Below are 27,413 nucleotides of genomic sequence, written 5' to 3'. Positions count from 1 at the left end.
GTGTTGTAATTTGGTTTACTCTGACTGATTGAATGTTCTGGTCCCGAGGCCTCAGTGTATTAGTAGAACAGGTTAGTAAACTCAGTCCCAGGACCAGCTGGATGAGGGTCCTGAGACTTCAGTGTGTTAGTAGAACAGGTTTGTGAACTCAGTCCCAGGACCAGCTGGATGAGGGTCCTGAGACTTCAGTGTGTTAGTAGAACAGGTTTGTGAACTCAGCCCCAGGACCAGCTGGATGAGGGTCCTGAGGCTTCAGTGTGTTAGTAGAACAGGTTTGTGAACTCAGCTCCGGGACCAGCTGGGTGAGGGTCCTGAGGCTTCAGTGTGTTAGTAGAACAGGTTTGTGAACTCAGCCCCAGGACCAGCTGGATGAGGGTCCTGAGGCTTCAGTGTATTAGTAGAACAGGTTTGTGAACTCAGCCCCAGGACCAGCTGGATGAGGGTCCTGAGGCTTCAGTGTGTTAGTAGAACAGGTTTGTGAACTCAGCTCCGGGACCAGCTGGATGAGGGTCCTGAGGCTTCAGTGTATTAGTAGAACAGGTTTGTGAACTCAGCCCCAGGACCAGCTGGATGAGGGGACTCTTTTCTTTGCTCAGCTCTTGGCATTGCAGGGCTTGGCAATAATATGAGAGGGTGTCACTTAGATTTCCAAAACACAATTGCTCTTTTTTGAGTTTTTATTATTAGTGGATATTGGCCTAATTCTGCCCTACATGCATTGTTTGTAGTTTTCCTCTGGACATGTAGAAGAATCTTACAGAACTCTGCATGCAGGGTTTCAATGGGGTGTTTGTCCCATTGGACCCCACACCTCGCTGTCATAAAGTGCAATTGGTTCAATGACACATTCAATTAGTTTTAGCCAAATTTTAATAGGTATTTCGATTTGAATTTGCTTTTTAATGGCGTAGAATGCCCTGCGTGCTTTCTCTCTCAGTTCATTCACTGCCTCATTAAGGTGTCCAGTTGAGCTTATTTTTAAACCTAAGTAATTGTAGTGTGTACAGTACTCTATATATTTTGTACCAATTGAGAACTTTGGTCTAATTCCCCGAGATCTGGATCTTCTCTGGAAAATCATTATTTTAGTATTTTTGGGGTTTACTGCCAGGGCCCAGGTCTGACAGTACTGCTCTAGCAGGTCCAGGCTCTGCTGTAGGCCATGCTCTCTCTGGTATAGGCTACTTATTGTAATGAACGACATGGGCAAAATGCCTGTGATAAGTGATCGGTGTCTGTCTGTCTGTCTGTCTGTCTGTCTGTCTGTCTGTCTGTCTGTCTGTCTGTCTGTCTGTCTGTCTGTCTGTCTGTCTGTCTGTCTGTCTGTCTGTCTGTCTGTCTGTCTGTCTGTCTGTCTGTCTGTCTGTCTGTCTGTCTGTCTGTCTGTCTGTCTGTCTGTCTGTCTGTCTGTCTGTCTGTCTGTCTGTCTGTCTGTCTGTCTGTCTGTAAGTTGAATGCCTGTAGATTTGTGTTTTTATGACTGTGTACCCCTATTAATTATCTTAATAAGTAATTCATTAGACCAACAAAAAAAACACACACACACACACACACACACACTTGTTGTAGAAATCCCCTCCTAGTTTCACCTTCCATGGCTAAAGCTATAAATGTAATGATTCCCTCACTAATTGCACTGTGTTAAGGCCATTCCTGGCTAATTCATGTCTGTGGTCTGGTTAAGGTTTCACTAGGTGTCAATATAGATGGACTAGAAAAGTGAAAGGGTGCTGTGTGACTTAAGTCGCTCTGGATAAGAGTGTCCGCTAAACGACTAAGATGTCAATGTAAAATGTGTAAGTGTGGGGCAGAGGAGCTGAGCTCTTGCTCTCAGGAGAGAGGTGTGTTATCAGATGGTGTGAAAGGCTTTTAAAAGCATCAGAAATGTGCCATTGCTAATGGACCACTATTAGAGCACAGACAGGACAAATTGCTGGCTTTACATCTCCCATGATGCACTATGTCTGACAGCTTGGGGGGAGGGTGCGATGGAAAGAGAGAGATGCAGACAAAGACGGGTAAGAAGAGAAAGAGAGGGGTGTAAAGGGGTGGGGAAGAAAGAGAAGAGGGAGGGAGGGAAGGTGAGGTCTAAACCTCTCTAGTGGTACTAATGTACAGTATGTTGTAGATAGAGGGGGTGGTGGTGGTGGAGGAGAATGGAGGTAGCGGGCAGAAAAGAATGAAGGAAATGGCTTTGGATAATAAGCCAGTCAAGTCCTTATTTATTTCTGCACTGTGGTCACTGTGCAGAGAGTGAAGACATGAGAGAAACAGAGCACCCAGAAAACAGCAGAGTCTGCCGTTTACGTTGTTATTTCTCTCTGTCGTCCCTCAGTCCCACCACTTAACCAGAGAATTAAAACATCAGCACATCTGGCAAATTTAGGCAGCCAGGTCACCCGTGATATAAGTCAGTATTTAACGTCCATCCATGTCTGAGGACGCCGGGAGATGACCTGTAATCTGAACACTAAGGGAAACAGTGAGCGCTATTACCTTCATTTTGTTGTTGTTGCTAGGGCATTGTGAACAGGGAAAGTTGATGTGATACAAAGTTGTTTTGTATATTTTTGTTTTAAGCCTTTCCCAAACCTTAACCTTCACCTTAAGAATTTGGAGTTAATGCCTGAATTTAACCCTAACCACTTTGACATTTGACATTTTGAACAGTTTCTAAATTTGATGTTTTAGAAACATGGCTGAACATCTACTTCTGACATGAGACTGTTTGAGCTGGTTGAATGTAGGACCCTGAACAGACCCCTTGGTTGGCCAGGAGACGTTATGAAATGTCAGCCATGTCAATGGGACTATAGGACTTGATTTGGGGCAACAGACTGAAGTAAGACAATGATCTGAGGTAAATGAAGAAAATCAGACAGAGACCAGACATTACACTGCATGGTGCTATTACAATTATAATCTCTGCTAATCTACCCCTGGTACTAATATAATATGGTATAATCTCCAGACACAGGCGCCTAAAGCAACGCCTGATACAAACACATTACTTTAATTATGGTGAAGAAGGTTGGTAGTGATTATTATTGTAATGAATGGGGTGTTTTAAGCCGGTCAAAGTGTATTAGGGACAGATCAAAATTTACTGGGGGGAGGGGTGGTCCAAAATAGGGGAGGGTTATCCCCCCCAAAAAATTGCATTGTGGAGGGTTGTGTGATCTTTTATTGGGCGCAGGTGAGAGTAGAGTGTTTTTCCACTGGTTTACAGTCGCACTTCTGCTCGTATTTTCCTAGGGGTCATGTCAAAATATTTGTTATGTTGGGGAGGGGGGTGCATTTTTTATGACACCTTGAGTTGGACCAGCCCCCCCCCCCCAGTAAATTTCAATCTGTCCCTGACGTTAGGAAGTAGTCATTAAGCTCTGACTGAGTAGTGTGTATGTGTGTGTATGTGTGTGTGTGTGTTTGGTGAGAAAGTTGGTCAATATGTGTGTCACTGTGTACTGTATGTGTAACGACACACCTGAAACACGTGTTACATCATCGTTAGGGCGCTATAAAGCCCCAAAGTGGAGGTTTCACAATACCCGTAAAGTCTAACGGTTAAACAGGGAAATGGTTCCAAACATTTTCCACCATCACATAAGGGATTTTAGAAACACTTCAAATAAGGGCTGTGTTTTGTGTGGGCTTACCCTGGCGTGATGTTTTCTATACCGTGTAAATCTCTCTCGCACAAGGTGACTTTTATCAATATATTAGTCTCTATTTACTCTCAGATTGGAAAATGCTAATAAGCATCAAAGTAGACATCATGCAAAACTACAAATCCCTGCAAGCTCCTGCACGTAATCTCTAGCTGACACCTTTGCTATCAAGTATTGTGTCAATTTAAAACTTTCACAAAACAGTTCACAGAATTGTCCATTTAAATGCATTTTGCAAATGTATTATTTACTACATTTAGCTAACAATAGATAGTTAATCCATAGATTCTAACCTTTGCCTCGATTCAGTAGACTCGTCCAGATCGTCATGGCATTTGTAGTTCTTTATGATAGCCACATTAGCAGATAATAAGAATTACATTTTAGGGGGGTAAATACAGGTGAAAATATTGATAAAAGTCACCTTGTCCTAGCGAGATTTATACACGGTTATCAAAACATCACACCAGGTAATCCTACACGAAACACAGCCCTTATTTGAAGTGTTTCTAAAATGAATGGCGGAAAAAAGATTGGAAACATTTCCCTGTTTGACCGCTAGGTTTTATGGGTATTATGACTCAAACTGTGGTACTCTATAGGGATGAACTGTGAGTGACATCACTAAAGAAGACATGGGGTAAATGTAGTCTCAAGCTATGTCTGACCACTTAGGTCAATTTAGAAGGACTCTTGAACATCGTCCTGTTTCTCAGACAGACACACATTTTACATTTAAGTCATTTAGCATTCGTTCTTATCCACTTACAGTAGTGAGTGCATAAATGTTTGTACTTTTTGCGTACTGGTCCCCCATGGGAATCAAAATCAACCCAACTAAGCCACATGAGACCACACACACACACACACACACACACACACACACACACACACACACACACACACACACACACACACACACACACACACACACACACACACACACACACACACACACACACACATACCCACACAAGGCAGGTAAATTAAGAAACAAAGGTTCTATGTGTTTTCTGACTAGTATGATGCCATTACAGCTTTTCATTCCAACATCAGAGAGCCTTTAACCTGGGGCTGATGTGCTGAGCGGTAAGGATACAGGTCTGTGATGTTCTGTTAACCTGGGGCTGATGTGCTGAGCGGTAAGGATACAGGTCTGTGATGTTCTGTTAACCTGGGGCTGATGTGCTGAGCGGTAAGGATACAGGTCTGTGATGTTCTGTTAACCTGGGGCTGATGTGCTGAGCGGTAAGGATACAGGTCTGTGATGTTCTGTTAACCTGGGGCTGATGTGCTGAGCGGTAAGGATACAGGTCTGTGATGTTCTGTTAACCTGGGGCTGATGTGCCGAGCGGTAAGGATACAGGTCTGTGATGTTCTGTTAACCTGGGGCTGATGTGCCGAGCGGTAAGGATACAGGTCTGTGATGTTCTGTTAACCTGGTGCTGATGTGGCGAGCGGTAAGGATACAGGTCTGTGATGTTCTGTTAACCTGGGGCTGATGTGCCGAGCGGTAAGGATACAGGTCTGTGATGTTCTGTTAACCTGGGGCTGATGTGCTGAGCAGTAAGGATACAGGTCTGTGATGTTGTGTTAACCTGGGGCTGATGTGCTGAGCGGTAAGGATACAGGTCTGTGATGTTCTGTTAACCTGGGGCTGATGTGCTGAGCAGTAAGGATATAGGTCTGTGATGTTCTGTTAACCTGGGGCTGATGTGCTGAGCGGTAAGGATACAGGTCTGTGATGTTCTGTTAACCTGGGGCTGATGTGCTGAGCGGTAAGGATACAGGTCTGTGATGTTCTGTTAACCTGGGGCTGATGTGCTGAGCGGTAAGGATACAGGTCTGTGATGTTCTGTTAACCTGGGGCTGATGTGCTGAGCGGTAAGGATACAGGTCTGTGATGTTCTGTTAACCTGGGGCTGATGTGCTGAGCAGTAAGGATACAGGTCTGTGATGTTCTGTTAACCTGGGGCTGATGTGCTGAGCAGTAAGGATACAGGTCTGTGATGTTCTGTTAACCTGGGGCTGATGTGCTGAGCAGTAAGGATACAGGTCTGTGATGTTCTGTTAACCTGGGGCTGATGTGCTGAGCGGTAAGGATACAGGTCTGTGATGTTCTGTTAACCTGGGGCTGATGTGCTGAGCGGTAAGGATACAGGTCTGTGATGTTCTGTGTCACTGACTCAGACCTCATTATAATTCACCCAGATTATAACATTACTAATAGGTTTCTCTACCTTCAAAGTGATGTCTGGGAAAGGGGTGGCTCTGACAAATTCCATGGGACCATTAAGGTTGAACAGAAACCTTTGGTGTGTCTGCATATGTGTGTTATTTCTCTGGCCTGTGGGTGCTGTCTGCTGCCAGGTTCCACAGTCGGAGATCTGATAACCTCACGAGAGCCTGAGCCAGCAATACATCCAGGAGCCAGACACACACACACACACACACACACACACAGACACACACACACACACACACACACACACACACACACACACACACACACACACACACACACACACACACACACACACACACACACACACACACACACACACTCTGTGTAATAACCCAACGGGAGAGAACAAGTGGAGGAGAGAAAGGAATGTTTTTACAGAGGCAAGTAGAGACTCTCTGTCTTCAGTGCATTTAGAGAGAAGAAATGTTTTCTTTCTCATGCCGTTTCACAGGCAGTTATCATTGTTTTCAGACATTGTGTTTGTTGTTAGTGTCAGTCTGTGTGCCAGTAATGGACTATAGTGGTCTAGTTGGCATTTATGCACTGTGAGATTTATTGTCAGAATAAATGGATGATGGGGACTCATTGGCCAATTCTCTGCTTTCTGTGGTGACTGCTTTCACATCAACATATCAACATTCCTACTGTTAAACACATCAGCATAACTCCTTTAGCATGTTTAAATCCCTGCACAGTCAATCAGAACTCAACTCAGAAAGAAAATGGCAGCTATGGCCGACCACAAAATATGTAAAACACTGCATTGGTGACACACAGAAATGTCTTGTTTGCCGTTTTGAGAATGTGTAAATTCAGAAATGTGTATTTGCCGAATTGAATATACTGCATCTCTGGCTCCCTGAGACAAGTTGACCCAGTCGATAAATCCTTAAAGAACACAGGACTTAGACTGTTACAGCTGACAGGGAGATAGGGAGAAGAGAGGTAGAAGACAGGGAGAGTGGGGGAAGACAGTGAGAGTGGGAGAGGAGAGAGGGAGAGTATATGGAGAAGACAGGGAGAGAGGGAGAAGACAGGGAGAGGGACAAGACAGGGAGAGAGGGAGAGGAGAGGGAGAAGAGAGGAGTGAGGGAGAAGAGAGGGAGAAGAGAGGGAGAGGACAGGGAGAAGAGGACAGGGAGAGGACAGGGAGTAGAGGGAGAAGACAGGGAAAGAGGGAGAGGAGAGGGAGAGGAGAGGGAGAAGACAGGGAGAGCAGGAGAAGACAGGGAGAGGAGAGGGAGAAGACAGGGAGTGAGGGAGAAGAGAGGGAGAGGACAGGGAGAAGAGAGGCAGAAGACAGGGAGGGAGGGAGAAGATAGGGAGAGGACAGGGAGAAGTCAGGGAGTGAGGGAGAAGAGAGGGAGAAGAGATGGAGAGGACAGGGAGAAGAGAGGGAGAAGACAGGGAGAGAGGGAGAAGATAGGGAGAGGACAAGGAGAGAGGGAGAAGTGATGAGAGGACAGGGAGAAGAGAGGGAGAAGACAGGGAGAGAGGGAGAAGATAGGGAGAGGACAAGGAGAGAGGGAGAAGAGAGGAAGAAGACAGGGAGAAAGGGAGAAGAGAGGGAGAAGAGAAGGAGAAGACAGAGAGAGAGGGAGAAGAGAAGGAGGAACGTTAAGAAGAGGGTGAGAGGCTAACTGAGTGGGAGGTTTGAAAGAGGGAGAGAGCGAAGTGAGGGAGAGAAGAGACAAAGATGGAGAGGGAAGAGAAAAAGGACAGACAGAGGGACAAAGCATGAGCAGGAGGGAGTGTGAGAGAGAGTGGTTTTGGCAGAAGGAGAGCGAATGCATGGTGTAGGGCTCTCATTAACTCTCAGGCTTTACAATTAACGTTGGATATGCACACACAAACACATCCCACCGACCCTCTGCGACCCTGGAGCCTAATCCAATCAGACAGCAGCACCGGGGGGCTATGTAAGTGCTGGCCAATTGTATTAAAGCGTGCTAACAGGATTATGGGAGGTTTGTCATGTTGATTTTCACTCCAACTACACACACGCGCTCCCTAGTGGCGCAGTGGTCTAAGGCACTGCATCTCAGTGCTAGAGGCGTCACTAAAGACCCTGGTTTGATCCTGGGCTGTATCACAACCGGCCGTGATTGGTAGTCCCATTTGGCAGGGTAGGCCGTCATTGTAAATAAGAATTTGTTAACTGACTTCCGAGGTTATTAATTAATAAATCTTCGGGATCGGTGTCCCTTCCACGGGACGGTTGAGCTAACATAGGCTAACGCGATTAGCATGAGGTTGTAAGTAACAGGAAAATATCCCAGGACATAGACATATCTGATATTGGCAAAAAGCTTAAATTCTTGTTAATCTAACTGCACTGTCCAATTTACAGTAGCTATTACAGTGAAAGAAAACCATAATAATACATTATGGCCTTTCTCTTGCATTTCAAAGATGATGGTCCAAAAAAATACAAAAGAACGGTTGTTTTTTTTCTTTGTATTATCTTTTACCAGATCTAATGTGTTATATTCTCCTACATTCCTTTCACATTTCCATAAACTTCAAAGTGTTTCCCTTCAAATGGTACCGAGAATATGCATAACCTTGCTTCAGGACCTGAGCTACATGCAGTTAGATTTGGGTATGTCATTTTAGACAAAAACTTTTATTTTAAAGGGGCGGATCCTTAAGTTAAACAGAAGCAGTCAGGCAGCCAAAATATATATCTCATCTTCAATACATAACCACAGAAACGCTTTTGTTCTCCATGGATTCATATCAAACTAAGTGTTGTCTTTGCCTGACAAGTTTCCTCCAGTGCATGCCTGGTGTGTAGGTGTACCCCTTCATCTCTGTGTCTATCTCCCTGATGTGTGATAAGGCTACTAATCAGTCTTCTCCTCACCTTGCCTCCACCTCTCTGCTGCTAACAGACCGTGTTATATCACGCTACTGATCTCCACACACTGCTGGAGCTGCTCATGACATCTCCCTCCAGACACAGAGATGAGACAAGGTTTCCAGCACAGGGGTACACTGCGGTGTGTGTTTGTGTGGGTGCACAAGCTTGTGTGTACATATGCGTACAGGAGTGCATACGTGTGTGTGGGTTTCTCCTGCAGTGAGACGAGAGATGAGAAGAGATGAGAGAAGAGATGAGATGGGAGATGAGAGATGAGATGAGAGAAGAGATGAGAGAAGAGAAGAGAGATGAGATGAGAGAAGAGACGAGAGAAGAGATGAGAGAAGAGATGAGAGATGAGATGAGAGATGAGAGACGAGAGAAGAGATGAGAGATGAGAGACGAGAGATGAGATGAGAGAAGAGATGAGAGATGAGATGAGAGATGAGATGAGATGAGAGAAAAGAAGAGAGATGAGATGAGAGAAGAGACGAGAGAAGAGACGAGAGAAGAGATGAGAGAAGAGACGAGATGAGAGATATGAGATGAGAGATGAGAGAAGAGATGAGAGATGAGATGAGGGATGAGACGAGAGAAGAGATGAGAGAAGAGATGAGAGATGAGATGAGAGAAGAGATGAGGGATGAGACGAGAGAAGAGATGAGAGATGAGAGATGAGATGAGAGAAGAGATGAGAGATGAGACGAGGGATGAGACGAGAGATGAGAAGAGATGAGAGATGAGAGATGAGATGAGAGATGAGATGAGAGATGAGACGTTTTCATGTTGGAGAAGAGACTAATATTTTGAAGACCAAGTGCCGTTTTCACCCAATACCATTAGAAGGTGAAACAGTATACAGTATTAACTCATTTTGTCTTTGTTCAGCAAATGATATATTGATTGAATGAATACATGTTCAGAGAGCACGCAGTGTTTTTTCAGAATGCCTGATATTTCCAGATAGAATTGAATAGCTTGTTGAGCTGACGTCCTGGTAACAGAACCTGCTTCAGGTATGTTGTGGTTATTAGTGGATGATTCAGACGATAAACTCTGTTTAAACATGTCATTGGACAGAATACCTGCGTTTTTCTGAATGGAAATCAGCTTAAGCATGTGTGTGTGTGTGTGTGTGTGTGTGTGTGTGTGTGTGTGTGTGTGTGTGTGTGTGTGTGTGTGTGTGTGTGTGTGTGTGTGTGTGTGTGTGTGTGTGTGTGTGTGTGTGTGTGTGTGTGTGTGTGTGTGTGTGTGAACAGGAGCCAAGTAAAACTGCTTACACACTCATCTCTTAATAACTTGAGCCTATGAGACAAGACCAGGCGGGTTACAGTCATTTACTAATACAACTCAAACTTCACAGTGGAGCCCTTTTTTTTAGTTGCTACTGGAGAATGGTGTTGTACTGTGTATGTGTGTGTGTGTGCGTGTGAGAGAGAGAGTTTCATAAATATTCAAAACAGAAGCAAAAAATGGTGGCCGTGCAAATACCATGGTTAATTATGGTATATTTGCAGCGGCCTGCAGACGGCTGTTTTAATTGCTGCAGAGCATAAAGAAACAAACAACCATTCATTAGATATATTACACAACTCTTACTGTTCTCAGTGGCACCAGGGAGTTTTTCATTCCTTTTTTATGATGTTGAAACCATGTCTGTGAAACGATTAATCAACATACCAAAGGAGAACTAGTGGGAAACTGTGAGATGAACCAGAGAGAGACGGAAAGAGGGAGGGAGAGAAGGGAAATCAAGAGAGAGAGAGAGGGAAGGGGGAGAGAGAGGGAAAGAGAGAGGGCGAGAGATGGAGGGAGAGAGAGGGAGGGAAAGTCAGAAAGAGAGAGAGGGAGAGAGAGAGAGAGAGAGAGAGAGAGAGAGAGAGAGAGTGAGCGAGAGAGAGGGAGAGAGAGATGGAGGGAAAGAGAGAGAGAGAGAGCAAGAGAGAGGGAGAGAAAGAGAGAGAGGTGGAGGGAAAGAGAGAGCGCGAGAGAGAGGAAGAGAGAGAGATGGAGGGAAAAGAGAGAGAGAGAGAGAGAGAGAGAGAGAGAGAGAGAGAGAGAGATAGGGTGTGTGTCTTCTGTAAGCCTCTCTAAAGGGGACCGTGAGTGTTCTGTTTAGGTCTGTTGGGCTGTGGGAGTAAGACAGGAGCTCCCTGTGTGGCATGGTAAGAGTTACAGCTTCTCTCTGAAGGAGGTTAGAACATAATCCAACCACCAAACAATGACATGCTAATTAAAACTATGACTACTTGTGTATCTCTCTCTTTCTTCCTTCCTCCTCTCTTTACCCTGACCATCCCTCCACTCTCTCCATCACTCGCTCTATATACACACACACACACACACACACACACACACACACACACACACACACACACACACACACACACACACACACACACACACACACACACACACACACACACACACACACACACACACACACATTCCTCTCTCACACACACACACACACACATTCCTCTCTCACACACACATAAAAACTTGCACTCCTAACAGGACCTCTCTTGCCTTTTTTCCTTTTGCCTCTTGCCTTTTTCAAAGGTTTGTGTTTAGGCACTGAGTTGGACACCTCTCACTAGTTCTCACAGAGTTCCTTAGGGAATGTTTTAGCACGAGGGAACACCACACAATACAGTTACTACTCTGATGTAGCCCTCTTCATCTTTTCATCTTGATACACTCCACACCTGGGGCTTTTTGGTACTGTTACAGCTATACAGATGAATGACTTTGGTTTTCTTCCCTTTTCATCTTTTCATCTTGATAAAGTATATAATGCTGCTACAGAGAGTTTAGTCCCCAGGAAGCTTTTAGTCACAGCTGAGTGGTTTGCTCAGCTCTTTGTTCGTAACTACTTTACGATGAAGTATAACAAACTACATTTCATTCAGACTGAAAGAGCTTCTTCATTTGTGCATAGTTGCTATCCATTTCAGCCCATCCACCACACATTTGTTACAATAATCTCAGAGCGTTATCCTCCTACATAGCCCTCTATCTATCCTGGCTCGGTGGTTTTCCTCCTACATCTGCCTTTATCTATCCTGGCTGGTGGTTATCCTCCTACATAGCCCTCTATCTATCCTGGTGTCATGTCTTTGGGGTACCATTAAACTGAAGACATGTTTATCAATTAACTCCCTGTAATTATTATCACGCGATTAAACTAATTAATCGTTTAATTGTAATTAACTAGGAGATCGGGGCACCAAGGAAAATATTCAGATTACAAAGTTATAATTTTCCTAATATAACTTTCCTTTATTATAATATAGGCCGATTATCTTCTGGTTTAAATGGTGTATTTTACCTCGTGTTCAGTCTCATTCCAAACGTCGTAAATTGTTGTATCTGCACGAACCCAGTCTTTACTAAAATCATCCATACATCAATTGTCTTAAAATCATTTATTTACTACACTAAGTAATTAACAGAAAACATACAAACAGTAATTATCGTCACAAAGGATTGGTATAGTAATGTGCCCTAATGGCTAACAGGCATGGCTGGTCTGTTAGACAATGGGTCATAAACGGTCAGCTGAGAATGCACACCTACAGAGTTCATTAATACTAACAATTGACAATTGAAGGCTCACTCATTCGGGAACAATTGCAATCAATATATATTTACGCTCAGTGTGTCGTTCTGATTCATGTTGGAGAGTTCTGTTCTGTTGGGGAGTTTTGTCCGTGTTCTCTCTCTCTCTCTCTCGGTTAGAATGGATCTTTCAGAGGGACATTCATTAATGTCGTCATAGAATGGATGTTTCGTTGGTCTTCGCGTTCGATGATATAATTTACTTAGCTGCAGACTAATAATTAATATCAAAGACTTGTTCTTATTCTGTCGGTCTCGATAGTCTAAAAGTTAACCACGTGGTGTAGTTCACTTTCAGTAGAGGAATTGGATGGTAAAACCTATTGGCCATGGAGTGGAGGCCTGGTCTAAAGAAATGTAAATCAGGGTGGGTTTTATAGTGACCCTTGAACAGGCTTGTCAAATGACGCCTGGTCCTGTATGTGTCCCTGGGGGCGTGCCTATGACTGAGTTAGACTTGGTTACAGAAATACAATTCTATCACATTACATCAGTACATAGCATCTCAATGTATTACAAAAGCTTTATCCTTATTAATACATTCTATACAACCATTATGATGCAAGTCTCAAGCTGAGGCTATTATATAAACAGTTTTATGGTAATATGGCTATATTGTCTCTTCTGAGTATCACAAAATTGTACCAAGCGGACCAGTTCGTAGCTGGATTCTTCACCAATCTTCCAAACCTTCTCCAGAACACACATGTCGCTCGGTTCTCCAATTCTATGAGTTGGAAGAATTTCCTTTGTCTCTCTATGAAACATGTGGTAGGAGATTCTCCTCTTAGGGTTTTTACAACCCTTTCACACAGGGCCTGGGTTGGGGGGAAGGTAGGTTGGGGAATGGTACAAAGGGGAGGGGGTCAACTGTCCTTCCTGTACCCAAAGAGGCCAATGTCATGACACTGGCTAGGTGGTTTTCCTCCTACATAGCCCTCTATCTATCCTGGCTAGGTGGTTTTCCTTCTACATAACCTCTATCTATCCTGGCTAGGTGGTGTTCCTCCTACATAGCCCTCTATCTATCCTGGCTAGGTGGTTTTCCTTCTACATAACCTCTATCTATCCTGGCTAGGTGGTTTTCCTCCTACATAACCTCTATCTATCCTGGCTAGGTGGTTTTCCTTCTACATAACCTCTATCTATCCTGGCTAGGTGGTTTTCCTCCTACATAACCTCTATCTATCCTGGCTAGGTGGTTTTCCTCCTACATAACCTCTATCTATCCTGGCTAGGTGGTGTTCGTCCTACATAACCTCTATCTATCCTGGCTAGGTGGTTTTCCTCCTACATAGCCCTCTATCTATCCTGGCTAGGTGGTTTTCCTCCTACATAGCCCTCTATCTATCCTGGCTAGGTGGTTTTCCTCCTACATAACCTCTATCTATCCTGGCTAGGTGGTTTTCCTTCTACATAACCTCTATCTATCCTGGCTAGGTGGTTTTCCTCCTACATAACCTCTATCTATCCTGGCTAGGTGGTTTTCCTCCTACATAACCTCTATCTATCCTGGCTAGGTGGTTTTCCTCCTACATAGCACTCTATCTATCCTGGCTAGGTGGTTTTCCTCCTACATAACCTCTATCTATCCTGGCTGGGTAACATGTGTGTTAGCTTCTAAAGGTTGTGTAACAGTGTCTTTGATCTAACGTCCTCATGTTGTTGTCTTCACAGAGATCTGAGTGAGAACAACATCCAGTCCATCCCCAGAAAGGCTTTCAGAGGAGCTACAGACATCAAGAACCTGTGAGGGAATCTTCAGTCTCAGATTAGTAAATGAATGAAGAAATGATGAATTCATGTTTGAATGGATGAAAAAACTAATGAATGGATGGATGAATAAATGAATGGATGGATGGATGAATAAATGAATGGATGGATGGATGGATGAATAAATGAATGGATGGATGGATGAATAAATGAATGGATGGATGAATAAATGAATGGATGGATGGATGAATAAATAAATGGATGGATGGATGAATAAATGGATGGATCGATGAATAAATGAATGGATGGACGGATGAATAAATGAATGGATGGATGGATGAATAAATAAATGGATGGATGAATAAATGAATGGATGGATGAATGAATGGATGGATGAATAAATGAATGGATGGATGGATGAATATATTAAGGAATGGATGAAGAAATGAATGGATGGATGATTGGATAAATTAAACTAATGAATTAATCAATGAATAAATGAATGAATGAATGAATATCTTTTCACTCTCAATACTAACTCAACATATTGTCATACCATTACGATCTCATATAACACCAAGACAAAGGAAGAACATGTTAATAAAATCCTGTTTTTGTCTTCATGTCCCGATAGTAACAGATCAGTGTAATACACATATGTACACTGACACACACACAGACATACACAGACGTGGTATTGGGCCTCTCTGTCTATCACCTCTGCGTATGTTAATAAGCCTAGCCCCAGGCAGTTAGGTGGCTCTAGGGACAGTAGATCAGTATATCACAGTGATGGAGTGGGTTAGCTGTTCACAGATGGAGCTGTGATTTATACTGCTATCACTGGAAATCATCACACACACACACACACACACACACACACACACACACACACACACACACACACACACACACACACACACACACACACACACACACACACACACACACACACACACTCTGATTGATGGTGCTATCACAGTAGATAAAGTGTCAGCACAGTCTGGCTCCTTCCCCTAAAGTCTATGAGGAAAGATGACTAGCTCACTGTCCACTTACCCACATTGACTGTACTCCGTATCAGTGATTATATCAGCCCTCTGAGGAGAGAGTGTGAGGGTGTGATTATATCTGGTCTATAGGAGAGAGTGTGATTATATCTGGTCTATAGGAGAGAGTGTGATTCTATCTGGTCTATAGGAGAGAGTGTGATTATAACTGGTCTATAGGAGAGAGTGTGAGGGTGTGATTATAACTGGTCTATAGGAGAGAGTGTGATTATAACTGGTCTATAGGAGAGAGTGTGAGGGTGTGATTATATCTGGTCTATAGGAGAGAGTGTGATGGTGTGATTATATCTGGTCTATAGGAGAGAGTGTGAGGGTGTGATTATAACTGGTCTATAGGAGAGAGTGTGATTATAACTGGTCTATAGGAGAGAGTGTGATTATAACTGGTCTATAGGAGAGAGTGTGAGGGTGTGATTATATCTGGTCTATAGGAGAGAGTGTGAGGGTGTGATTATAACTGGTCTATAGGAGAGAGTGTGAGGGTGTGATTATATCTGGTCTATAGGAGAGAGTGTGAGGGTGTGATTATATCTGGTCTATAGGAGAGAGTGTGATTATATCTGGTCTATAGGAGAGGGTGTGAGGGTGTGATTATATCTGGTCTATAGGAGAGAGTGTGATTATATCTGGTCTATAGGAGAGAGTGTGATTATATCTGGTCTATAGGAGAGAGTGTGAGGGTGTGATTATATCTGGTCTATAGGAGAGAGTGTGAGGGTGTGATTATATCTGGTCTATAGGAGAGAGTGTGATTATATCTGGTCTATAGGAGAGAGTGTGATTATAACTGGTCTATAGGAGAGAGTGTGATTATATCTGGTCTATAGGAGAGAGTGTGAGGGTGTGATTATATCTGGTCTATAGGAGAGGGTGTGAGGGTGTGATTATATCTGGTCTATAGGAGAGAGTGTGATTATATCTGGTCTATAGGAGAGAGTGTGATTATAACTGGTCTATAGGAGAGAGTGTGAGGGTGTGATTATATCTGGTCTATAGGAGAGAGTGTGAGGGTGTGATTATATCTGGTCTATAGGAGAGAGTGTGAGGGTGTGATTATATCTGGTCTATAGGAGAGAGTGTGAGGGTGTGATTATATCTGGTCTATAGGAGAGAGTGTGAGGGTGTGATTATATCTGGTCTATAGGAGAGAGTGTGAGGGTGTGATTATATCTGGTCTATAGGAGAGAGTGTGAGGGTGTGATTATATCTGGTCTATAGGAGAGAGTGTGATTATATCTGGTCTATAGGAGAGAGTGTGATTATAACTGGTCTATAGGAGAGAGTGTGAGGGTGTGATTATATCTGGTCTATAGGAGAGAGTGTGATTATAACTGGTCTATAGGAGAGAGTGTGAGGGTGTGATTATAACTGGTCTATAGGAGAGAGTGTGATTATATCTGGTCTATAGGAGAGAGTGTGATTATATCTGGTCTATAGGAGAGAGTGTGATTATATCTGGTCTATAGGAGAGAGTGTGATTATATCTGGTCTATAGGAGAGAGTGTGATTATAACTGGTCTATAGGAGAGAGTGTGAGGGTGTGATTATATCTGGTCTATAGGAGAGAGTGTGAGGGTGTGATTATATCTGGTCTATAGGAGAGGGTGTGATTATAACTGGTCTATAGGAGAGAGTGTGAGGGTGTGATTATAACTGGTCTATAGGAGAGAGTGTGAGGGTGTGATTATATCTGGTCTATAGGAGAGAGTGTGATTATATCTGGTCTATAGGAGAGAGTGTGAGGGTGTGATTATATCTGGTCTATAGGAGAGAGTGTGATTATATCTGGTCTATAGGAGAGAGTGTGATTATATCTGGTCTATAGGAGAGAGTGTGAGGGTGTGATTATATCTGGTCTATAGGAGAGAGTGTGACGGTGTGATTATATCTGGTCTATAGGAGAGAGTGTGAGGGTGTGATTATATCTGGTCTATAGGAGAGAGTGTGACGGTGTGATTATATCTGGTCTATAGGAGAGAGTGTGAGGGTGTGATTATAACTGGTCTATAGGAGAGAGTGTGAGGGTGTGATTATATCTGGTCTATAGGAGAGAGTGTGAGGGTGTGATTATATCTGGTCTATAGGAGAGAGTGTGAGGGTGTGATTATATCTGGTCTATAGGAGAGAGTGTGAGGGTGTGATTATATCTGGTCTATAGGAGAGAGTGTGAGGGGTGTGATTATATCTGGTCTATAGGAGAGAGTGTGAGGGTGTGATTATAACTGGTCTATAGGAGAGAGTGTGATTATATCTGGTCTATAGGAGAGAGTGTGAGGGTGTGATTATATCTGGTCTATAGGAGAGAGTGTGATTATATCTGGTCTATAGGAGAGAGTGTGATTATATCTGGTCTATAGGAGAGAGTGTGAGGGTGTGATTATATCTGGTCTATAGGAGAGAGTGTGAGGGTGTGATTATAACTGGTCTAGAGGAGAGAATGTGAGGGTGTGATTATATCTGGTCTATAGGAGAGAGTGTGATTATATCTGGTCTATAGGAGAGAGTGTGAGGGTGTGATTATATCTGGTCTATAGGAGAGAGTGTGAGGGTGTGATTATATCTGGTCTATAGGAGAGAGTGTGAGGGTGTGATTATATCTGGTCTATAGGAGAGAGTGTGAGGGTGTGATTATAACTGGTCTATAGGAGAGAGTGTGATTATAACTGGTCTATAGGAGAGAGTGTGAGGGTGTGATTATAACTGGTCTATAGGAGAGAGTGTGATTATAACTGGTCTATAGGAGAGAGTGTGATTATAACTGGTCTATAGGAGAGAGTGTGAGGGTGTGATTATAACTGGTCTATAGGAGAGAGTGTGATGGTGTGATTATATCTGGTCTATAGGAGAGAGTGTGAGGGTGTGATTATATCTGGTCTATAGGAGAGAGTGTGATTATATCTGGTCTATAGGAGAGAGTGTGATTACAACTGGTCTATAGGAGAGAGTGTGATTATATCTGGTCTATAGGAGAGAGTGTGAGTGTGTGATTATAACTGGTCTATAGGAGAGGGTGTGATTATATCTGGTCTATAGGAGAGAGTGTGAGTGTGTGATTATAACTGGTCTATAGGAGAGAGTGTGATTATATCTGGTCTATATGAGAGAGTGTGATTATAACTGGTCTATAGGAGAGAGTGTGAGGGTATGATTATATCTGGTCTATAGGAGAGAGTGTGAGGGTGTGATTATATCTGGTCTATAGGAGAGAGTGTGAGGGTGTGATTATATCTGGTCTATAGGAGAGAGTGTGAGGGTGTGATTATATCTGGTCTATAGGAGAGGGTGTGAGTGTGTGATTATATCTGGTCTATAGGAGAGAGTGTGATTATAACTGGTCTATAGGAGAGAGTGTGAGGGTGTGATTATATCTGGTCTATAGGAGAGAGTGTGATTATATCTGGTCTATAGGAGAGAGTGTGAGGGGTGTGATTATATCTGGTCTATAGGAGAGAGTGTGAGGGTGTGATTATATCTGGTCTATAGGAGAGAGTGTGATGGTGTGATTATATCTGGTCTATAGGAGAGAGTGTGATTATAACTGGTCTATAGGAGAGAGTGTGATTATATCTGGTCTATAGGAGAGAGTGTGAGGGTGTGATTATATCGGGTCTATAGGAGAGAGTGTGAGGGTGTGATTATAACTGGTCTATAGGAGAGAGTGTGAGGGTGTGATTATATCTGGTCTATAGGAGAGAGTGTGAGGGTGTGATTATATCTGGTCTATAGGAGAGAGTGTGAGGGTGTGATTATATCTGGTCTATAGGAGAGAGTGTGATTATATCTGGTCTATAGGAGAGGGTGTGAGGGTGTGATTATATCTGGTCTATAGGAGAGAGTGTGATTATATCTGGTCTATAGGAGAGAGTGTGATTATATCTGGTCTATAGGAGAGAGTGTGAGGGTGTGATTATATCTGGTCTATAGGAGAGAGTGTGAGGGTGTGATTATATCTGGTCTATAGGAGAGAGTGTGATTATATCTGGTCTATAGGAGAGAGTGTGATTATAACTGGTCTATAGGAGAGAGTGTGATTATATCTGGTCTATAGGAGAGAGTGTGAGGGTGTGATTATATCTGGTCTATAGGAGAGGGTGTGAGGGTGTGATTATATCTGGTCTATAGGAGAGAGTGTGATTATATCTGGTCTATAGGAGAGAGTGTGATTATAACTGGTCTATAGGAGAGAGTGTGAGGGTGTGATTATATCTGGTCTATAGGAGAGAGTGTGAGGGTGTGATTATATCTGGTCTATAGGAGAGAGTGTGAGGGTGTGATTATATCTGGTCTATAGGAGAGAGTGTGAGGGTGTGATTATATCTGGTCTATAGGAGAGAGTGTGAGGGTGTGATTATATCTGGTCTATAGGAGAGAGTGTGAGGGTGTGATTATATCTGGTCTATAGGAGAGAGTGTGAGGGTGTGATTATATCTGGTCTATAGGAGAGAGTGTGATTATATCTGGTCTATAGGAGAGAGTGTGATTATAACTGGTCTATAGGAGAGAGTGTGAGGGTGTGATTATATCTGGTCTATAGGAGAGAGTGTGATTATAACTGGTCTATAGGAGAGAGTGTGAGGGTGTGATTATAACTGGTCTATAGGAGAGAGTGTGATTATATCTGGTCTATAGGAGAGAGTGTGATTATATCTGGTCTATAGGAGAGAGTGTGATTATATCTGGTCTATAGGAGAGAGTGTGATTATATCTGGTCTATAGGAGAGAGTGTGATTATAACTGGTCTATAGGAGAGAGTGTGAGGGTGTGATTATATCTGGTCTATAGGAGAGAGTGTGAGGGTGTGATTATATCTGGTCTATAGGAGAGGGTGTGATTATAACTGGTCTATAGGAGAGAGTGTGAGGGTGTGATTATAACTGGTCTATAGGAGAGAGTGTGAGGGTGTGATTATATCTGGTCTATAGGAGAGAGTGTGATTATATCTGGTCTATAGGAGAGAGTTTGAGGGTGTGATTATATCTGGTCTATAGGAGAGAGTGTGATTATATCTGGTCTATAGGAGAGAGTGTGATTATATCTGGTCTATAGGAGAGAGTGTGAGGGTGTGATTATATCTGGTCTATAGGAGAGAGTGTGACGGTGTGATTATATCTGGTCTATAGGAGAGAGTGTGAGGGTGTGATTATATCTGGTCTATAGGAGAGAGTGTGACGGTGTGATTATATCTGGTCTATAGGAGAGAGTGTGAGGGTGTGATTATAACTGGTCTATAGGAGAGAGTGTGAGGGTGTGATTATATCTGGTCTATAGGAGAGAGTGTGAGGGTGTGATTATATCTGGTCTATAGGAGAGAGTGTGAGGGTGTGATTATATCTGGTCTATAGGAGAGAGTGTGAGGGTGTGATTATATCTGGTCTATAGGAGAGAGTGTGAGGGTGTGATTATATCTGGTCTATAGGAGAGAGTGTGAGGGTGTGATTATAACTGGTCTATAGGAGAGAGTGTGATTATATCTGGTCTATAGGAGAGAGTGTGAGGGTGTGATTATATCTGGTCTATAGGAGAGAGTGTGATTATATCTGGTCTATAGGAGAGAGTGTGATTATATCTGGTCTATAGGAGAGAGTGTGAGGGTGTGATTATATCTGGTCTATAGGAGAGAGTGTGAGGGTGTGATTATAACTGGTCTAGAGGAGAGAATGTGAGGGTGTGATTATATCTGGTCTATAGGAGAGAGTGTGATTATATCTGGTCTATAGGAGAGAGTGTGAGGGTGTGATTATATCTGGTCTATAGGAGAGAGTGTGAGGGTGTGATTATATCTGGTCTATAGGAGAGAGTGTGAGGGTGTGATTATATCTGGTCTATAGGAGAGAGTGTGAGGGTGTGATTATAACTGGTCTATAGGAGAGAGTGTGATTATAACTGGTCTATAGGAGAGAGTGTGAGGGTGTGATTATAACTGGTCTATAGGAGAGAGTGTGATTATAACTGGTCTATAGGAGAGAGTGTGATTATAACTGGTCTATAGGAGAGAGTGTGAGGGTGTGATTATAACTGGTCTATAGGAGAGAGTGTGATGGTGTGATTATATCTGGTCTATAGGAGAGAGTGTGAGGGTGTGATTATATCTGGTCTATAGGAGAGAGTGTGATTATATCTGGTCTATAGGAGAGAGTGTGATTACAACTGGTCTATAGGAGAGAGTGTGATTATATCTGGTCTATAGGAGAGAGTGTGAGTGTGTGATTATAACTGGTCTATAGGAGAGGGTGTGATTATATCTGGTCTATAGGAGAGAGTGTGAGTGTGTGATTATAACTGGTCTATAGGAGAGAGTGTGATTATATCTGGTCTATATGAGAGAGTGTGATTATAACTGGTCTATAGGAGAGAGTGTGAGGGTATGATTATATCTGGTCTATAGGAGAGAGTGTGAGGGTGTGATTATATCTGGTCTATAGGAGAGAGTGTGAGGGTGTGATTATATCTGGTCTATAGGAGAGAGTGTGAGGGTGTGATTATATCTGGTCTATAGGAGAGGGTGTGAGTGTGTGATTATATCTGGTCTATAGGAGAGAGTGTGATTATAACTGGTCTATAGGAGAGAGTGTGAGGGTGTGATTATATCTGGTCTATAGGAGAGAGTGTGATTATATCTGGTCTATAGGAGAGAGTGTGAGGGTGTGATTATATCTGGTCTATAGGAGAGAGTGTGAGGGTGTGATTATATCTGGTCTATAGGAGAGAGTGTGATGGTGTGATTATATCTGGTCTATAGGAGAGAGTGTGATTATAACTGGTCTATAGGAGAGAGTGTGATTATATCTGGTCTATAGGAGAGAGTGTGAGGGTGTGATTATATCGGGTCTATAGGAGAGAGTGTGAGGGTGTGATTATAACTGGTCTATAGGAGAGAGTGTGAGGGTGTGATTATATCTGGTCTATAGGAGAGAGTGTGAGGGTGTGATTATAACTGGTCTATAGGAGAGAGTGTGAGGGTGTGATTATATCTGGTCTATAGGAGAGAGTGTGATTATATCTGGTCTATAGGAGAGAGTGTGAGGGTGTGATTATAACTGGTCTATAGGAGAGAGTGTGATGGTGTGATTATATCTGGTCTATAGGAGAGAGTGTGATTATATCTGGTCTATAGGAGAGAGTGTGAGGGTGTGATTATATCTGGTCTATAGGAGAGAGTGTGAGGGTGTGATTATATCTGGTCTATAGGAGAGAGTGTGATTATATCTGGTCTATAGGAGAGAGTGTGATTATATCTGGTCTATAGGAGAGAGTGTGAGGGTGTGATTATATCTGGTCTATAGGAGAGAGTGTGAGGGTGTGATTATATCTGGTCTATAGGAGAGAGTGTGAGGGTGTGATTATATCTGGTCTATAGGAGAGAGTGTGATTATATCTGGTCTATAGGAGAGAGTGTGATTATATCTGGTCTATAGGAGAGAGTGTGAGGGTGTGATTATATCTGGTCTATAGGAGAGAGTGTGATTATATCTGGTCTATAGGAGAGAGTGTGAGGGTGTGATTATATCTGGTCTATAGGAGAGAGTGTGAGGGTGTGATTATATCTGGTCTATAGGAGAGAGTGTGATTATAACTGGTCTATAGGAGAGAGTGTGAGGGTGTGATTATAACTGGTCTATAGGAGAGAGTGTGAGGGTGTGATTATATCTGGTCTATAAGAGAGAGTGTGAGGGTGTGATTATATCTGGTATATAGGAGAGAGTGTGAGGGTGTGATTATATCTGGTCTATAGGAGAGAGTGTGAGGGTGTGATTATAACTGGTCTATAGGAGAGAGTGTGATTATATCTGGTCTATAGGAGAGAGTGTGAGAGTGTGATTATAACTGGTCTATAGGAGAGAGTGTGATTATATCTGGTCTATAGGAGAGAGTGTGATTATATCTGGTCTATAGGAGAGAGTGTGAGGGTGTGATTATAACTGGTCTATAGGAGAGAGTGTGATTATATCTGGTCTATAGGAGAGAGTGTGAGAGTGTGATTATAACTGGTCTATAGGAGAGAGTGTGATTATATCTGGTCTATAGGAGAGAGTGTGATTATATCTGGTCTATAGGAGAGAGTGTGATTATATCTGGTCTATAGGAGAGGGTGTGAGGGTGTGATTATGCCTGGTCTATAGGAGAGAGTGTGAGAGTGTGATTATATCTGGTCTATAGGAGAGAGTGTGAGGGTGTGATTATATCTGGTATATAGGAGAGAGTGTGAGAGTGTGATTATATCTGGTCTATAGGAGAGAGTGTGAGGGTGTGATTATATCGGGTCTATAGGAGAGAATGTGAGGGTGTGATTATATCTGGTCTATAGGAGAGGGTGTGATTATATCTGGTCTATAGGAGAGAGTGTGATTATATATGGTCTATAGGAGAGAGTGTGAGGGTGTGATTATATCTGGTCTATAGGAGAGAGTGTGATTATATCTGGTCTATAGGAGAGAGTGTGAGAGTGTGATTATATCTGGTCTATAGGAGAGAGTGTGAGGGTGTGATTATATCGGGTCTATAGGAGAGAATGTGAGGGTGTGATTATATCTGGTCTATAGGAGAGGGTGTGATTATATCTGGTCTATAGGAGAGGGTGTGAGGGTGTGATTATATCTGGTCTATAGGAGAGAGTGTGAGGGTGTGATTATATCTGGTCTATAGGAGAGAGTGTGATTATATCTGGTCTATAGGAGAGAGTGTGAGTGTGTGATTATAACTGGTCTATAGGAGAGAGTGTGATTATATCTGGTCTATAGGAGAGAGTGTGATTATAACTGGTCTATAGGAGAGAGTGTGATTATAACTGGTCTATAGGAGAGAGTGTGATTATATCTGGTCTATAGGAGAGAGTGTGAGGGTGTGATTATATCTGGTCTATAGGAGAGAGTGTGAGGGTGTGATTATATCTGGTCTATAGGAGAGAGTGTGATTATATCTGGTCTATAGGAGAGAGTGTGATTATAACTGGTCTATTGGAGAGAGTGTGAGGGTGTGATTATATCTGGTCTATAGGAGAGAGTGTGAGGGTATGATTATATCTGGTCTATAGGAGAGAGTGTGAGGGTATGATTATATCTGGTCTATAGGAGAGAGTGTGAGGGTGTGATTATATCTGGTCTATAGGAGAGAGTGTGAGGGTGTGATTATAACTGGTGTATAGGAGAGAGTGTGAGGGTGTGATTATATCTGGTCTATAGGAGAGAGTGTGAGGGTGTGATTATATCTGGTCTATAGGAGAGAGTGTGATTATATCTGGTCTATAGGAGAGAGTGTGATTATATCTGGTCTATAGGAGAGAGTGTGAGGGTGTGATTATATCTGGTCCATAGGAGAGAGTGTGATTATAACTGGTCTATAGGAGAGAGTGTGATTATAACTGGTCTATAGGAGAGAGTGTGAGGGTGTGATTATATCTGGTCTATAGGAGAGAGTGTGATTATATCTGGTCTATAGGAGAGAGTGTGATTATAACTGGTCTATAGGAGAGAGTGTGAGGGTGTGATTATATCTGGTCTATAGGAGAGAGTGTGAGAGTGTGATTATATCTGGTCTATAGGAGAGAGTGTGAGGGTGTGATTATATCTGGTCTATAGGAGAGAGTGTGATTATAACTGGTCTATAGGAGAGAGTGTGAGAGTGTGATTATATCTGGTCTATAGGAGAGAGTGTGATTATATCTGGTCTATAGGAGAGAGTGTGAGGGTGTGATTATATCGGGTCTATAGGAGAGAGTGTGAGGGTGTGATTATAACTGGTCTATAGGAGAGAGTGTGATTATATCTAGTCTATAGGAGAGAGTGTGAGGGTGTGATTATAACTGGTCTATAGGAGAGAGTGTGAGGGTGTGATTATATCTGGACTATAGGAGAGAGTGTGATGGTGTGATTATATCTGGTCTATAGGAGAGAGTGTGAGGGTGTGATTATATCTGGTCTATAGGAGAGAGTGTGAGGGTGTGATTATAACTGGTCTATAGGAGAGAGTGTGAGGGTGTGATTATATCTGGTCTATAGGAGAGAGTGTGATTATATCTGGTCTATAGGAGAGAGTGTGAGGGTGTGATTATAACTGGTCTATAGGAGAGAGTGTGATGGTGTGATTATATCTGGTCTATAGGAGAGAGTGTGATTATATCTGGTCTATAGGAGAGAGTGTGAGGGTGTGATTATATCTGGTCTATAGGAGAGAGTGTGAGGGTGTGATTATATCTGGTCTATAGGAGAGAGTGTGATTATATCTGGTCTATAGGAGAGAGTGTGATTATATCTGGTCTATAGGAGAGAGTGTGAGGGTGTGATTATATCTGGTCTATAGGAGAGAGTGTGAGGGTGTGATTATATCTGGTCTATAGGAGAGAGTGTGAGGGTGTGATTATATCTGGTCTATAGGAGAGAGTGTGATTATATCTGGTCTATAGGAGAGAGTGTGATTATATCTGGTCTATAGGAGAGAGTGTGAGGGTGTGATTATATCTGGTCTATAGGAGAGAGTGTGATTATATCTGGTCTATAGGAGAGAGTGTGAGGGTGTGATTATATCTGGTCTATAGGAGAGAGTGTGAGGGTGTGATTATATCTGGTCTATAGGAGAGAGTGTGATTATAACTGGTCTATAGGAGAGAGTGTGAGGGTGTGATTATAACTGGTCTATAGGAGAGAGTGTGAGGGTGTGATTATATCTGGTCTATAAGAGAGAGTGTGAGGGTGTGATTATATCTGGTATATAGGAGAGAGTGTGAGGGTGTGATTATATCTGGTCTATAGGAGAGAGTGTGAGGGTGTGATTATAACTGGTCTATAGGAGAGAGTGTGATTATAACTGGTCTATAGGAGAGAGTGTGATTATATCTGGTCTATAGGAGAGAGTGTGATTATATCTGGTCTATAGGAGAGAGTGTGAGGGTGTGATTATAACTGGTCTATAGGAGAGAGTGTGATTATATCTGGTCTATAGGAGAGAGTGTGAGAGTGTGATTATAACTGGTCTATAGGAGAGAGTGTGATTATATCTGGTCTATAGGAGAGAGTGTGATTATATCTGGTCTATAGGAGAGAGTGTGATTATATCTGGTCTATAGGAGAGGGTGTGAGGGTGTGATTATGCCTGGTCTATAGGAGAGAGTGTGAGAGTGTGATTATATCTGGTCTATAGGAGAGAGTGTGAGGGTGTGATTATATCTGGTATATAGGAGAGAGTGTGAGAGTGTGATTATATCTGGTCTATAGGAGAGAGTGTGAGGGTGTGATTATATCGGGTCTATAGGAGAGAATGTGAGGGTGTGATTATATCTGGTCTATAGGAGAGGGTGTGATTATATCTGGTCTATAGGAGAGAGTGTGATTATATATGGTCTATAGGAGAGAGTGTGAGGGTGTGATTATATCTGGTCTATAGGAGAGAGTGTGATTATATCTGGTCTATAGGAGAGAGTGTGAGAGTGTGATTATATCTGGTCTATAGGAGAGAGTGTGAGGGTGTGATTATATCGGGTCTATAGGAGAGAATGTGAGGGTGTGATTATATCTGGTCTATAGGAGAGGGTGTGATTATATCTGGTCTATAGGAGAGGGTGTGAGGGTGTGATTATATCTGGTCTATAGGAGAGAGTGTGAGGGTGTGATTATATCTGGTCTATAGGAGAGAGTGTGATTATATCTGGTCTATAGGAGAGAGTGTGAGGGTGTGATTATAACTGGTCTATAGGAGAGAGTGTGATTATATCTGGTCTATAGGAGAGAGTGTGATTATAACTGGTCTATAGGAGAGAGTGTGATTATAACTGGTCTATAGGAGAGAGTGTGATTATATCTGGTCTATAGGAGAGAGTGTGAGGGTGTGATTATATCTGGTCTATAGGAGAGAGTGTGAGGGTGTGATTATATCTGGTCTATAGGAGAGAGTGTGATTATATCTGGTCTATAGGAGAGAGTGTGATTATAACTGGTCTATTGGAGAGAGTGTGAGGGTGTGATTATATCTGGTCTATAGGAGAGAGTGTGAGGGTATGATTATATCTGGTCTATAGGAGAGAGTGTGAGGGTATGATTATATCTGGTCTATAGGAGAGAGTGTGAGGGTGTGATTATATCTGGTCTATAGGAGAGAGTGTGAGGGTGTGATTATAACTGGTGTATAGGAGAGAGTGTGAGGGTGTGATTATATCTGGTCTATAGGAGAGAGTGTGAGGGTGTGATTATATCTGGTCTATAGGAGAGAGTGTGATTATATCTGGTCTATAGGAGAGAGTGTGA

At 42.7% G+C, this 27,413-nt stretch overlaps 1 protein-coding gene across 4 annotated transcripts in view; it reads left to right on the top strand.

The window, feature by feature from the left end:
• Positions 1 to 27,413, top strand: part of LOC106589770 (slit homolog 1 protein) — a 230,758-nt gene that overhangs the window by 101,233 nt on the left and 102,112 nt on the right. For all 4 annotated transcript variants that reach the window (XM_045710028.1, XM_045710026.1, XM_045710029.1 and 1 more), the window contains exon 5: positions 14,075 to 14,146. In XM_045710028.1, coding sequence (XP_045565984.1) covers positions 14,075 to 14,146 — 72 coding nt within the window. The remainder of the gene's footprint in view (positions 1 to 14,074; positions 14,147 to 27,413) is intronic.

This window comes from Salmo salar, chromosome ssa28, assembly GCF_905237065.1.
Source record: "Salmo salar chromosome ssa28, Ssal_v3.1, whole genome shotgun sequence".
In the NCBI taxonomy this organism is placed as follows: domain Eukaryota; kingdom Metazoa; phylum Chordata; class Actinopteri; order Salmoniformes; family Salmonidae; genus Salmo; species Salmo salar.
Note: the sequence above shows the minus strand (reverse complement) of the source record. Positions and strands in the feature narration are given on the sequence as shown.